Source organism: Bufo bufo, chromosome 4 (assembly GCF_905171765.1).
Source record: "Bufo bufo chromosome 4, aBufBuf1.1, whole genome shotgun sequence".
Lineage (NCBI taxonomy): Eukaryota > Metazoa > Chordata > Amphibia > Anura > Bufonidae > Bufo > Bufo bufo.
In genome coordinates, this window is record NC_053392.1 from 246,406,806 (window position 1) to 246,422,533 (window position 15,728).

A 15,728-nucleotide genomic window follows, 5' to 3' on the forward strand; every position below is an offset into this window, starting at 1 on the left:
TGTAAAACGCTCAAGTGTGAACCAGGGCCATAGGGAAGCATTGGTTTTCATGTGTTGAGCGTTTTACAGCGCGTTTGAGTGCGCTGTAAAACGCTCAAGTGTGAACCCAGCCTAAAGAGTACAGCTATGTGGTGCAGAAAAGTTGCGCAACACAAATGTGGCCTGTCTGCAACTTTTTTTGTTTGAAAACAAAGCCAAGTCGCATGAGACACGCGTCCTGTGCGACCTCTATAGAAGTATACAGAGAAAAAGCGGTGCACAACTTGCAACACAAAAGTTGACATGTCTGGATTTTTTGCAATTGCTGCGTTGCGACACCATTAACATTACATGAAATGCTACATGACACATGTAGCTGTACCCTAACTGCAAAGAAACACGAGTGCTGTCAATTCTTCATAGTGGCCGTCTTGGGCCCTCCACAAGCACCAGAGGAATACAGTGTGTGGGACATTAGCGCCAATAACCCTACATGACAGCGATTCCAGTGTATATGGGAACAGACACATAAAACATGAAAAGCACACCTAGCCTTGCAAATTTCCAATTGCAGCGTTCATCACCATAGGGTTTTTTAAGCAGCATTTCACACTTTAGTAAACAGACACTCTAAATTTAATAGCCTGGAAGCCTTGCCAGATGAAAGGAGCAGGTGCAACTAAGCTATAAGAGAGCACTTGTTTAAGCTTACAAGGGTTTGTCTAATAAAACTAAAGCCAACTAAAGGCTACTGCTATATTTTTTCAGAATACCAAAAAATACTATTAAAATATGCTTTCTGAAAACCCAAATTCCTCATGGCCACTAGGGGTCATGAGGATACTAACTCTACCAGATAACCTCTGGTCATCTCTCGGTGCACCTGCACACACAGGCAAGGCGGGAATGTGTTTATTCACATGATGTATAAAGTGGACCATCTTAAAGCTAGTGATGTCACAAATGACAAGCATTAATCCTCCTCCAGCTGTTTCATGGTAAGAATCTACACTCTGACTTCATTCCACACACCAGCTGGGCACACAGGGTGAGCTGACTTCAACACTTCTGATTTTCAGCAAAACAGCTGTCCATCTGCCCGTTTTACAGCAAACACAAAATGCTATGTGTTCAATACCCATATATATGCACATTACACAAAAGGCAAGGTATGAACATTAAAATGACCCTAGCGTTAAGAAAAAAAACAAAAACAAAAAACACACCACTAACTGGGGAACAGAAAACACCACTTCTAAGATGTCCTCCTTTTCAGCTGCAGATCTACCAGTTTCTCGGTTCCAGTTCTGTCATCCAAGATGGCCGCACTGATGCACACAGACATTTCCTGCCCTGCTCTTGGATTGGCCAGCAAAGCTCACATGAACAGTGCTGGCCAATCTGAGGGTCGCAGGAAGCGTTTTGGACTACCAAATGCAAAGTATACACCGGTTAGTCAAAGAAGTGGTGCGGCCATCTTGGATGGCAGAAGAGGATCTGCAGCTAAAAAGATAAAAGGAGGGCATCTTCTAAAGGTTCTATTCATTCCCCAGTTTATTTTCAGAGGAAATTTAACTGAGGCATGAATTTAAAGTTCCAGAGTAGTCCTTGGAAATAAACACTGGAAGGATTTCCCAAGAAAAGCCTCAGCAAAAAAGCCTTTGACATACACCCCTGTACAAACAGCAGTATCTCACACATGCTAATGAAATATTCCACACGATAACCCTAAATATAGGGTGACTTAAAGGGACACTGACAGGCCCTATAAACATATTTCGATATTCCTATGCAGTCATAGGTCTATTATAGTGTATTCCAATGATATAAGAGTACCCCCTGTCCGCATTTTAAACCATGTAAAAACAACTTTATATTCATCTGTCAATAACCTTCCTTTGTGCCCAAGGGGCGGTTTTTCTCCTACCTTCGTGCCCAGCCGCGCCCCAACTGTCGTTTCCTACTGCTGCCCAGCTCATCATTATTCACTGCGCTGGGCAGCTTTCACATACCCCAATCCTGTCAGATCCCGCGCATGCCCGATAGAGACTAATGGGCATCGGCCTCAATCGGACCATCTGCGCATGTGCCAGATACCTGTTTCCGGCACCCTCCCAAGCCTGAAATTAAATGCGCCTGCGTCCCATTTTCTTCTATGCAGCTGCTCTGTGTCTCCTGCTGCGCCTGATCTCTCCTCTGGCATGCATGGTGTCTGACAGGATCGGGAAATGTAAGAGCCGCCCAGCGCAGTGAATAATAATGAGCTGGGCGGCGGTAGGAAACGACAGTTGCGGCGCAGCTGGGCATGAAGGTAGGAGAAAAACCGCCCCTTGGGCACAAAGGAAGGTGATTGACAGATGAATATAAAGTTGTTTTTACATGGTTCAAAATGCGGACAGGGGGTACTCTTATATCATTGCATACACTTGAATATGACTACATAGGAATATCAAAATATGTTTATAGGGCCTGTCAGTGTCCCTTTAAAGGGAACCGGTGACAAAGATGGCATCTGAGCTGCAGACACCATGTTATAGAGCAGGAGGAGCTGAGCAGACTGAAATAGACTTATATGGGAGAAGATTCACTAAAGCTTGTATTCTGGGTTTTGCAGTCAAGGAGGCGGTCCTATCCGCGATTGACAGCCATCTTTGTATACACAGTTAGAGGGAAAGGTGAATCTGTTGGGTGAATGGGGCCCTATGAGAACTGTGACGGGCGCTGAATATACTGTATGCTGAATGTAGAGTAGAAAAGTAATGTGAACACAGCATTAAAAAGTACAGTTCTGAGATCCCTGTCTGGTAACAAGCCGTGCACCTGTACGACCACCATATAAAAGCTTCCACCGTATTGTTGTAAGCAGAATGCAATACAAATTACATTAGAAATAGGTTTCAGTAGCTGACTTTCGGATATCTTCTCTCCATTTCTCTTGATCAACATTTAACATCACTCAATGCGTCAACAAGACAAGTTACCCAAGATGATCACCGCCTTATAAAGACACCAGGTGATGACATCACAGGAAGAAAAGCAAGATTACAGAGAGGGAAGTTTCACTTTCACACGAACCTTCGACACCCCCAACTGATGGGAAAGGAAACGGACAAGAACTCTCTTACGGCTTCACATGCCCGGTCGGTGACACTCCCGCAGTCACAATGACATCAGAACCAGCATTTGTGTAATAGTCAAGCGCATCACTGTACTATACATCTGGATCACCACATGAAGACATTAGAAGGGTTTTTGTGCAGTAAACCGGATCTTTCAGAGGAGAGAAGGTGAAAACAGGGGTGTCCTCAAATATACTATAAGGGTCTCCCTTGGTGATATACTGCCCATTACAGGAAGGCTCACCCTCCCGTGTGCCTAGTGTAATCTCACAGATCAGTTTACCATAACCCACAGGTGACTCAATAAAAATAACAATAAAAAATTCTTCCCGTAGCAATTGACTTCAGAAAGTGCAGCTGGCTTGCAGAGATATCAGGCTGATGAGCGGAGACAGACTGCGCATATCAGAACGGCACTGTACTCAGAGCTTGTGTTTATTTGGAAAGTTACACAAGAAGAGATTAGTGATAACCTCTGGTTCATCGTTAAAACTGGAAAACTGACATATGTTTTGGAAATTCAGCCGCTGCACTCCTATCTGGAAAGTTACCAAATCGAGGTGAATCCATGTATCTACATAGGATACTTACCAGCACTAGCTTGGGATTTATACAGAAGAGAACGGTCTGAAGTTTGCAAATTTTAGGCAGACGCTTACCAGCATATCCAGTGATCATAAGTAGTGTGATGTGAAATGCAAGAGAAAGCGGAATTTAAGAGGTCCCATTCACACACCGTATTAATAGTATCATTGAAAATGCTATCAGGAGATTTGTTCTTGGGCAGAATGGAAAGGGGGAGTGTTAAAGGGGTTGGTCTTCTGGCTACTTGTGAATAATGTGTATATAAGATAACTATATGACACTATATAACCTTTGTTGATATTCTTTACTATTTGCTATATTTCATAAGCCTTGTCCCCTTGTGCGGTCCATAAGATGGTGACTAATGGAGGGTCATGTAACCAGACATCACTCAACCTCCTCCATTCTAACACACTGCGCTAAACATCCAACAGTGAAGTGAAGATGGCGGGTGCAGTGTATCTCAATAGAAGAGACATCACATGGAGGCCTGTTCACATGACCTTAGCAGGCTAAGGGAGGCTCATTCCCATCGTGGCCTGCTATGGGCTGCCCCCCCTCGCAACGGGGAGATGCAGCAGTGGCCGTGCTGGCTTTAGGAGCAATGTGGGTGCTCAGGAGCTGGGTAAGTAGGACCAGTATAAGGGGCCTGGGCATTATAGGGGGTGGATAACCCCTTTGACAAAGGAGTAGAGGGGGGGGGGGGTACTTTGTAGTGCGACAGATCCCACCAGTGCCTGATGAACCATATTCACTTATAACAGGGTCAGCTGGGTATCTGATAACAGAGCCTTATGTGAAATACACACATATGTAGTAGAGTTTGTCAGTGCTCATGCACATAGTGAAACCACAGGATTTACTGTCAAATCACCAAGCGACCGTTGTGTCTAGAATTCAACTCTATTGGTAGAGGCAGTAACGCAACAAAACATCCCCCAAAGATCATTTTTACTTTTGGAGGTTAAAAACGAAATTAAAAAAATATATAAAAAAAAGTTTTAAGCACCCCTTCTAAAAAGTAACTCCTACCCACCAGTTATTTTATCATCCCAAATTAACCCCTAAACTGAACATGTAATATTGTCCCAATTTTTTTTTTTTTTTAAAAGTACAACTATTATACTAGCACGTAATAAAATGGCTAACAAGTCTGGATAGGTTAGCCTCTTTAAGTGCATGCTAGTTTCATAACTGCTTTTTTTTTTTTTTTTTTTGGATTAAAACATCACCATCCTAAACCAGTTAATGTGCATCTGTATACAGGGTGAAAGTTTTTTTTACATATATTTAGTCTCATTTTGGTACATAGAAAACATTTACAAATATAAGAAGGTATCAGAATTTGGCAGCGCACCAGATTTTGCAGGACATGTCACAATTTCTCTATTATCACAAGTAGCAGTAAAACATTAGACCTCTAGAAATTTTTTACACCCAGGCAGAGTTGGCATGGAGAGAAACCTGCTAATAGATTGGCTTGCATGGTGTAACACTAAACGTGGCACCTGCTGAGTGACCAGATAAACTGGGGGTAGCAACAGGGATATTACCGCAAAGGAAGAACCAGTGAAATTCTACACCAAGGAATCTCAAGGGCAACGCACAACATTTAGTGGAATTTCAACAGGTTACAAATAAGAGCAGTAAGACCCCATATAAGACAATGCAAGGGGCTGGGAACTATGCAGAACTAGCATAAGCAACATCAGTCTGAAGGTGCATTGAAATAGGAGGGAACATGATTGAGAATTAAGGGGATGAGGGATTATGTTTTTTGGATGATACACAAGGTACGATACATGAAGGTGGATTTACACTGCAACATCCTTGCTGAAGAGCGCTTCAACATCATCTTTTCTTGAGTACTTAGCTGCATAGTGAAAGAAATTAAGCTTTAAGACTCTTAAAGGAACCCCACATTAGTAGGCCTTTATTACATTCTAAGAAAGAATGTGGAACAGGGCACTCAGAAATTTCGGACCATTAAGAGACGCAAGAAAAGTATATTTTCATGTACTAAATATTGTAAAACAATGGACCTCACTATAAAAACATATAAAATCGGAAATATTGGTTAGTAGCAACAGTCGATGAATAAAAAGCAGCAAGATATTATCGAATAAATAAGCAGTCCCAATCGACTGTTGCTACTAACCAATATTTCAGATTTTATATATGTTTTTATAGTGAGGTCCATTGTTTTACAATATTTAGTACAACAATAAAATATACTTTTCTTGCATCTCTTAATGGTCCGAAATTTCTGAGAGTGCCCTGTTCCACATTCTCTCATCTTACTATATAATGATCAAGTGAGTGTTCTCGATAGGCAAGGAGCACCTCTTTTGGGGTTTCAGATATCCTAGTGCGACATCCAACCTTATATACTTTATTACATTCTAGTTACATCTAAACAGGCAACATGTATGCAACTCAAAAGGATACAATGTGTATAGATATAGATAGTAACTACTTGATGACCCAGGGTAATGGGACAATTACACAGGGGTTTTCCTGCCCCATTCTAATAGTCTGCGGAGCCTGTACGTCCCTTTGAAGGAAATCATCTCTTGTCCCTGCCTTCCCTTTGTCTAAGGAAGGTGTGGTGGCCCACTGTTATCTAACATAGATGGGGAACAGCCCATGGGAAAAAAAACATGATTGCTTTAAAATGACATATCACCGGGGCTCCAGAAAATAGATTTGAGTGCTCCTACCATTTCTCTTCACAAATCTGCCAGCGCAACACCACATATCCTGGCAGGAAGTATTAGGAAGCATTTGTGATAAGATAAAGGAAAGAATAGGGTGAAATACTGTAATAAGTTTCTATTTCATTGCAATTTTCGGTGTGCAGACCCATTTCAGTAAAAAAACAGAATAGCCATGGTACAGGGAAAGTAAATGGTTTCTAAATAATAAAAAATAATTCATAATTAAAATAAGTAAAAAGAAAGTTGTGTAATGCAGAACGCAACACAAGATCCAAGGCATCTCGAAGAAATTTCTGTTCGTTCTGGAAAGGGACTGACACATTCAGGCACATTTACTAATCACGTCTAACATACTATCGATAGGTACTTAGACCAGGCAAATATAAAAAAAACGGCCAGATCACAGTGGCTGATCTCGGAAGATAAATCTGGCACTGCATTAGAATGTCTAGTCTAATATTATATCACCCATTGGTTAGTTTACGTTGCCTTAGAATTTTGGGGGTTATTTATCAAACTGGTGTAAAGTAAAACTGGCTTAGGTGGAATTTGATTGGTTGCTATGGGCAACTAAGCCAGTTCTACTTTACACCAGTTTAAATAACCCCCTTTGTGCCAAAATGTTGGTGCAAAACTGTGCATCTCAAGTCACGTTCCTTTACTGCTAAGCCACCCACAGTTAAGGTCTATTCACACGTCCGCACCTGTTTTGTGGTCCAAAAATCGCAGATCCGCAAAACATGGACACAGGTCATGTGCTTTCTGCATTTTGCAGACCGCACATAGCCAGCACTATAATAGAAACGCCTTTTCTTGTCTATGTCTGTGGACAAGAATAGGACATGTTCTATTTTTTTTGTGGGGCCGCGGAACGGAAGTGCGGAAATAAATGGGTACACATCCGATGCGGGCCCAATTTGCGGACATGTGAATGAACCCTTAGGGACAAGGTAAAGTGAATTACTCTTTTCTGTTTACTTTCCTCAAAAAGGTCTAAAATGAAAAACACAAAATTTTGGTGAAATTAACAGCATCTAGGTGTGCTCACATTGACTCGGCAGTCTGACCCAGCTGTCAGATGGACAAAAACCGCAGCATGGTATATGTCCAGTAAAAACCTGGCCTTTATGCCACAAAGCAGCTGAATCACCGCCAGATCCCATTCTATTTAAACAGGGATCCGGCAGTGATCTGTTGAATTCAGCAAAGCTGGATCTGTGAACTCCAGCTGACTGTTCTCTGCCGGCACAGCCTGCGGGAAACGTTCCAGTTGTGAGATATTCTCTTTACTTTATTATAATGGGGCACCTAGTGTTTAATCTGCATAGTAATGTGTACATCCACCTACTGGGGTGGTCGCACATGCTCAGTTCTATTTTTCAACTGCCAGACGCATCTACCGAAGCTGTGACAGTTGCACGGAGAGACTCCAACTCAAGTGACATGCCCCTTGAGATGCCAGCCTGAAGAGAACCTAGCAGAGCAATCACAGCAATGAAAGTGATCTCTGGATCCATGTGAGGTACAGTTCTAGCTTTATTAGAAGAAAGATTTTCATGTACTATATGAGGTCTGATTTTAATATTTATTTATTTTTTTACATCAAATTATGGCAAAATCCGTTTAAAATAACCCCAGATTTATTCAGACCATTACATATTTACTGCATTTAGCATTATGACAGATACATGTGCTTTAGATAACAAAAGCTGATTTGATACAGTCAATGAAGTCGCAAATAGCGGCAGAAACTAAATTTCCAACGTGTATTAAAAATAGGTACAAAAACAGATCTAGCTACGAATAAGGGTTCATGCCCAGTGTGTCACCATTGGAAAGCTTTAAGCGAACTGGAGTGGTTTTAATCCTCATAAGCTTTACACTAGTAGTGGTATCTTAAAGGTACTCTTAGTATTCTTGGTAGAAAGTCAATTTTCACATATCCTCTCACTCTTGGGCTTCGTTCACATCACTATTCAGCCTTTCTGTTCTCCTGCTCAGTTTAGGAACAGGAGAACGGAAAGGACGGAGAAGGCACATAACTGAGCCAAACGGAGCCTAAGGACCCCATAGACTATAATGGGGTCAGTTAGGTTTCCGTTCAGAAGATGATTTTGAAGCGGAGACAAAAGTCCTGCATGCACAACTTTTGTCTCCGCTTCAAAATAATCTTCTGAGCGGAAACCTAGATCATCTGTGGGGGTCCTAGAGCTGGGACTCCCATACCCCCTGCAGGCCCTTTGCTGCTCCCCTGAAATGACCAGAGCGGCCAGTAGCACATGCAAGTGGCGGCTCCATTCATTTCTATGGGAGTTCCAGACATAGTTGAGCGCTAAACTCTGTTATCTCCAGAACATGTCCAACCGGCAGCTCTGGTCATTTCAGGGGAGCAGCAGGGGGTACGGGGGGGCCCCCATTCTCGTGATCGGGGAAGTTCCCAGCGGTAGGACACTCTCTAATCTAATGGTTATCCCCTAAAAGAAAAAAAACAATCCTACAACTATCCTTTGGCTAGTGGATAACTTTTACCTACCGGAATACCCCTTTACTCGCCAGGGGCCTTTGACAGATTGCCTATAACCAACTACTACTTAGATTTGATTTCTGTACTTAAACTAGAGTTTTCTCTTTGCCAGCAAGTTTATTGCTAGATGTTGAACCTGGGAGACGGGAGGGCGAATAATATCCTCTTTTCTATCATAAAAGGAAAAAGTCAATTTCCAACATTTAACATTTAAATCTCCTTGCATAATGTCACGTGCCTCTGTTCAGAGATGCTAAATAGCTGGCTATTTGTACCGTAAAACTGTTGGACAAAACACTGCACTGTATATGGCTTTCTCAAAAATCACAGTACAACATCCAAATACATCAAAGATTCACTTTTCTTGAATAATTCATAAATGGGACACAACATTATATAAAACCAGAAGAAATTATTAGCAACCAACATTTCTCCCCCAGTCATAACAGTTATCATTATAGTGTTTATTGAATTACACACACACAAAAGTAATGAAAAAGACTTGTGGCTCTCAAGGCTCCTTGCACGATTTCCTAGCAGAATACAGTATGTCCTATAGTTATCTGCTGAACGCTCATTGATAGAACTCCATTGTGTTCTCGCCTTTCATGCAATGCCAGGTATTGTGATACTTTAACATTGGTAGTCAAAGTTTATAAATTCTGTCCCTTCAAGTAGAACGCACAATGCAGCAAGAAGAAAACTAGTACGAATAGGAGCAGCAAACCATTACCGTATATGGAAAAGGGTCAACATACTTGAAGGCCCTTATACTGTAGTTCTTTGAATCTACCCAGCCATATAAACACCACTTTATGCTTCAGATTCCTTTAGTTAAATTAGTAAACTGTCTGATAAAGATCATTTTTTCTAGACCTTTGGTGGTATGTACATGTATTTAAAGGGCATCTGTCAGCAGATTTGTACCTATGACACCGGCTGACCTGTTACATGTGCGCTTGGCAGTTGAAGGCATATGTGTTGGTCCCATGTTCATATGTGCCCGCATTGCTGAGAAAAATGATGTTTTAATGTATGCAAATTAGCATCTAGGAGCAACGAGGGCGTTACCGTTACACCTAGAGGCTCTTCTCTCTGCAACCGCTACACACTCTCCATTCTGATTGACAAGGCCAGCCATGGTGACGTTTTCACTGTCTAACCCTGTCAAAGTGGAGATGGATGTACAGATGAATATAACCTTCTCACTGTCTATGCTGTTTTAACTAGTGCTTTTAGTTGTCAGTTATGTGTATTTTACAGAAAAATTTGTATTTTAATTCAATTTCTTTACTGTGCAACTTTATAGACTATTGATTTTATATTGATTAGGTAGGTTTAGTATATTTACTCTTTATTCCCAGGTACATTTTGTATTTTGGGATGTTTACAGTTAGATCTATTTCCATGTCTATTTCAGTTATGGCAGCCCCTTTTTTCTTTAAATTACCCTTCAGTACATCTACCCAATATGTCCACGGCTCGTGGGAATATGTCGCTTATAGGCTGGCCTGCGTAATAGCAGGAATTTCTCTGCCACCTACAGTATGTACAAAGGGATTTTGGCAGTGGAATTGAGCTACAGAGCATGTGTGTCAACTGGCACTTGACATGTTCTGAAAGGAAATTAAAAGAAAACAGGAGGGTGCTATAACTTGTATGTAACAGCAATATCTAAACATCGCTTTTTTTAAATAATGGCAACTGAAAAATATTGAATTGTTCTTAGATAAGGCAAAATATAACTTTTCATATTCCCAAGAGAAGTAGTCAAAATGCAGCTATTAACCTTGTGAATGCAACATTTCAGTTTGCATACTGGAGCTTTTCTCAAGCTTTAGCAGCTACAGTTGTGGTCCAGCTTTAAAGCTTACAGCCTAAGGCCGAATGCACACGGCCGTGAGCGGCCCATGGTATCCCGGCCTGGCATCCTGCTGAGATCAGGAGCGCACGGCGTCATTGGTTGCTATGACGCCGTGCGCTTCATGCCGCCGCTGCACTACAGTAATACACTCGTATTATCTATACGAGTGTATTACTGTAGTGCAGCGGTGGCATGAAGCGCATGGAGTCATAGCAACCAATGACGCCGTGCGCTCCTGCTGTCAGCAGGATGCCAGGCCAGGATACTATGCCGTGTGCATTCAGCCTAAGCCTTACAACTAAAGCAAGATTACAACGCTAGTTGCTCTACCTCTGGAGTTATAACGACTCATTTACTATACTAAAATACACCTAAATTAGGTGCATTTCAGGTGCAGATGGCTTTTAAAATCACGTCAGAGTCAGAACTGCATGTATAGCCCTGACTGGGACCCATTTCTAACTCTGGATGTATTGGTGCTAGCCCTTTGATCCTGGTCTTGTTTTGAAGCTTAGATTGCAAGTCTTAAACAAAGCCCTAGTTGTTATCGGCTGCCTAAACGGAGAACCAACCATCAGTAGCAAGGAAATAGGAGAAATGTTCTTGGCTACTGAGATGCCACCCTGCAAAGATGTACGAGAAACGTCCTTCACAGGGAAAAGGTTAAACTGGCTGCAGCATCTTAAGCAAAATTAAAAATGGCCAAAAAAATCAGATTGGTGTGAAAGTAACCTAACACATACATCAACTTAGGGTAGCTTCACACCAGAGTTAAAGGCATCCTGCAAACTGTTCTGGTAGAGAACAGCCTGACTGAATCCTCTGGATCCCGTATACTTGAAAAGTGCTGCCTGCTGAACACCATTGACTAATGAAAACGAGCGGAGATCAAAAGTTGCTGCATGGCATAGTTTTTGTCCGGCCGAATGCTGGTGTATATGCTGGGGAGCAGCCACTTATCTGCCAGTTCCTATTACAATGGGGTCCGACGACCATGAAAACTAAAATAATGGAGATGAATTTGTCCTATGAAGAACACGAGCAGTTGTAAACGAACCCCTCTGACTTAAAATAGGTTTGTTGGGTTTCAGTCATGGTGTCTAACATTTAGAGAACAATGATGCTGGAACCTCTGACCTTCTACCGATTTAGGCTCTGTTCATATTTCCAGCAAAGTCACAGACAATCCTATTTTGGAAAAGTTGGTCCATGACCATTCTCTGGTTATGTGTATTTTCCTTTGGAACCATGAACCAGCTATGGGAAGACTGGTTCCAATTGGCATGAAGATTGGCACCTAATTTAATTCATCACATAAAAAAGTGTGTGTATAGATTTTCAGTCTTGTGTTTTTATTAACTGGGCGAAATATACAATCATATTTTTGTGACTACCATGCACAGCTTCACATGTGTGACATACACCTTGTGTAGGTATATGTACGTACTGTTGTTTTTGGCACTAATTGAAACAAACACATTTGCATTCCTGCTCTAGGAAAGACTGGACGTTTGTCTGTGCATTGATTGTATTTATTTAAAAAAAAAATTTTTTTTACTTTTTATAGCAAACTCTGCTATTCTCAGAACTCCCATAGAAATGAATGGAGGGTGACCGTGCATGCACATCTGTCCTCTGTACACTGCAGGAGTCCCATTCTGGAGATAGGAGAGAGTCTCAGCGGTGGGACTAGCACCTGACATTGGTGGCATAGTGGAAATTAGAGGGGAAAAATAATTTTTGGCAATGTCACCCAGTCATACATCCAGAGGACTGTAAATCTCTGTAGTGACAGCTATATCTTAATGGCACAGTATTGCCTGGAAACAAAAAAAAAAAAAAAGAACAGAAAAATACCCCTGATAGAAGCATCCATTTAAAGAGAAGTTTGTTAGTATGGACATACCTTCCATTGTTCACGTGGAAGCAGTCTCACAACTACAATATCACCATTCAGCGCTCGATTCCTGGAAACCACTCCTTCAATAAAAATGTCCCTTATTCCATCCTAAAAGAGGGTGAAAAAAGTTAAATGACAACTAAACCAAATACAGCATTAGTTACCGAACAGTTAAAAAGGAAAGAATATGGATGTAGACTAAAGTGTACTAAAATAAAGCAAATCATTATTCTACAAAACATGCTAAAGGTAGTGCCATGTAGTACGGGGTTACGGCAAACAAATTGAAGTATCTGCCTTTATTGATTTCCTATTTAAGATTAGCTTTTGAACTTTCTTATGCATGAAATGGCACCCTCAGTACCAACTATTTAACAGTAAAAATTACTACTTACCAATATCATTATGGAAAGGGACATTCACAGGAAACAATAGGATGACATAAACCCTCCCCTCCCACCTTCCTGTAAGTCAGCTATCAAAAACCTAGAATAACTAGATTGCAATTTGTCAGAACGTACTTTCATGGAACTACATCATAAGTTGAGGCTAGGCCCAGAACAGTTTGCACATCATTAGGATGCAGAAGAGAGCATTTCCATGGCCTTTAAATGATCAAACTGGACCTGGGCATACTGTTCTACAGTGCATATGATGACAGCAAACCCAGGCACTTAGTTTAATTTGGAAGAATACTTTAGATTGGTTCAGCACTAGGATAGTGTACTTAAATTGTTCAAGGGAATTCACCACTTTTAAAGACTTAAAAAGGAAGGCCCCTAAAAATTCAGGGAAAAATATAGTCCTTTACAAAGACTTTATTTAAAAAGGGTTGTGGATGTTAAAACATGGCTGCTTTCTTCCAGAAACTGCACCAAACCGGTCCATGGGTTGAGGCTGGTATGGCAGATTAGCTCCACTGAAGTGGATGGGGCTGAGCAGCAATACCACACACTACCTGTGGACAGATGCAGTGCCGTTTTTGGTGGTACTTTAAAAAGGTAGTAGGTAGCACTGTACAGAAGCCAGCAATGAAGGAAAGGCTTCCCTTGCTTCTCACTTCCTTCTACCAAGACACTTCTAAGCATTGAGTTTACTCCTTCCCTCCCTGTTGTGCTCAAATGAGTCTGAAAACAGACATAATTAGTTTTGTGGCGCCCCTAAAATAAAAAAAAGAAAATAAAAGCCAGATGCTCCAAGTAATGACATGCAAATCACTTGCCAGCTCATGCCAGGACATGTTGCTAGGAGGCCAATTTGAGTCTTGTTAAACTTTCATTTCTACTTTTTTTTTAGCACAAGAACAATTATTTACGAAAATAAAAAGGGAACACTGAAAAGAGTCACTTAAAACTATATATACAAACACACATAATATTATATTAATTAAACAAGGTTTTTGTGAAACATAGCCAGCAAACAAATAGATTATTTACCCTAGGTCTTGTACAGATCAGTGGTAAATATTAGGTCAATGGCAGAGTGAGCAGTAAAACGACCACCTATGTACTGGATAGGTGATTGTTCTGCAGGTCATACAGGCATTTAACAGTAGTAGTAGTAGCATGTATCAAGTTCCAATGACAGATTAGTTGGCCTTCAGCTGGGGCAGTGGATCATTCATACTAGAAGTTTACATCAAGGCTTAGGGTGATCTCCAGTCCAGAGTGTGCTCTCCTGTGTAGACAGGAAGGCAGTCTATCTTTTAGGTAAATCCTAGCGCCGTATGGGTTCCCTGGAGGTTTAAGTTACCTAATGTTGAGATAACAAGCGGTGAAAATTAACTTAAGCAAGTTCTGAGATTCCGGGCTCTGGGAGTTTTAAAGGAGGTTCTATGTGGTTGTGTATTTGGCTCAGGGTGAGGGTTGCTGGGGTGGTAGACATAGGTTCGGAGGACTGTTTGCAGAGGAAGTTGAATTCTCCTAGAAGCCCTCTCCTATGCGGCTGACTTCCTGTGAATTACATCAGCATGTTTCAAATCCTTTGCCAAGTGCCCAGGAGTGCAGTGCTATAGTTGGGAGTCCTTAGAATGATCATCTGCAAAGTAACGAGACAGCATGCACAGATAGGATGGACTGTGCGAGATGGCTGTGCACATAATTTCCTGTCTTTTCCATTGAGATGCTGCTTCACACTGCTCCTCACATCTCCTGCTTAGAAGTGTGATGGGGAAACCTACAACAAGAAGATTGCATGCGAGACTGGCTGATCAAATGAGTACTGAAAGTACTGAAGACTTCTAGCAGTCCCTGCAATTGTCAAGTGGACATGGTGGGGTAGTAATGTGGAGCTACAGCAGTTAACCAAAGAAGTTTTGCCATGCCACTGATGTGCCAATTTGAGGTCTTACTGTAGCTCCTTTAGGATTCCTTTACTGTGCACCACTTTACTTTCTGGATGATTCAGGGTTATCACAAGATGTAAAATCCTCCCTGGCCCGGTTTCTTACTTAGAACCAAATCCAATAAAATGGCCAGAGTTCAAGTTATATCTGTCTGAGAATCTGAGACTGAGGAGAAGATCATATCCAAAACGTATCTATAACTACAATTCCTGAGGGCCGTTATCCTCAAAATCTGAACATTTAAAAAGATTAAAAAAATATGAGCTATTAGAGTGACAATGTACAAGTTCTTGAAGGTTCTTAAACCTTAAAGGGAGTCAGTCACCTAATTGTCACCTATTAAACCACTTGTACTGGCCAGCAGATCATTGCAGTTGCATTCGAGACAAACCTTTTACTCTTTTGACAAGGTTTAAAATTATCCAGAAAGTTTAAATCCCCCGGATAACTGCTCTAAGGTGCCTAGCAGGGCGGGTTTGGGTTTTCAGAGTGCCCATGCTGGCCACCCTTTCCCTAGTTGAGTTCCACCTCTATGATTTAAAGGTCTACTCCCATTACCAACATCACCCTTATGCAGTGCTTCAACCCCGCTTTCTACACCCCTAGGAGGCATCTCAGTGACGTCCCAGGGGGAGGATGCCAGACACAGCATAGAGAAGAAGGCAGGGGTTAAGCGCTGCAGAACGGTAATAATGT

General features: G+C 41.5%; 1 protein-coding gene across 2 annotated transcripts in view; it reads right to left on the reverse strand.

Moving 5' to 3' along the window:
- DIS3L2 (DIS3 like 3'-5' exoribonuclease 2) overlaps positions 1–15,728 on the reverse strand; it is a 349,324-nt gene that overhangs the window by 271,861 nt on the left and 61,735 nt on the right. For both annotated transcript variants that reach the window (XM_040428436.1, XM_040428435.1), the window contains one exon: positions 12,695–12,796. In XM_040428436.1, the coding sequence (XP_040284370.1) occupies positions 12,695–12,796 (102 nt within the window). The remainder of the gene's footprint in view (positions 1–12,694; positions 12,797–15,728) is intronic.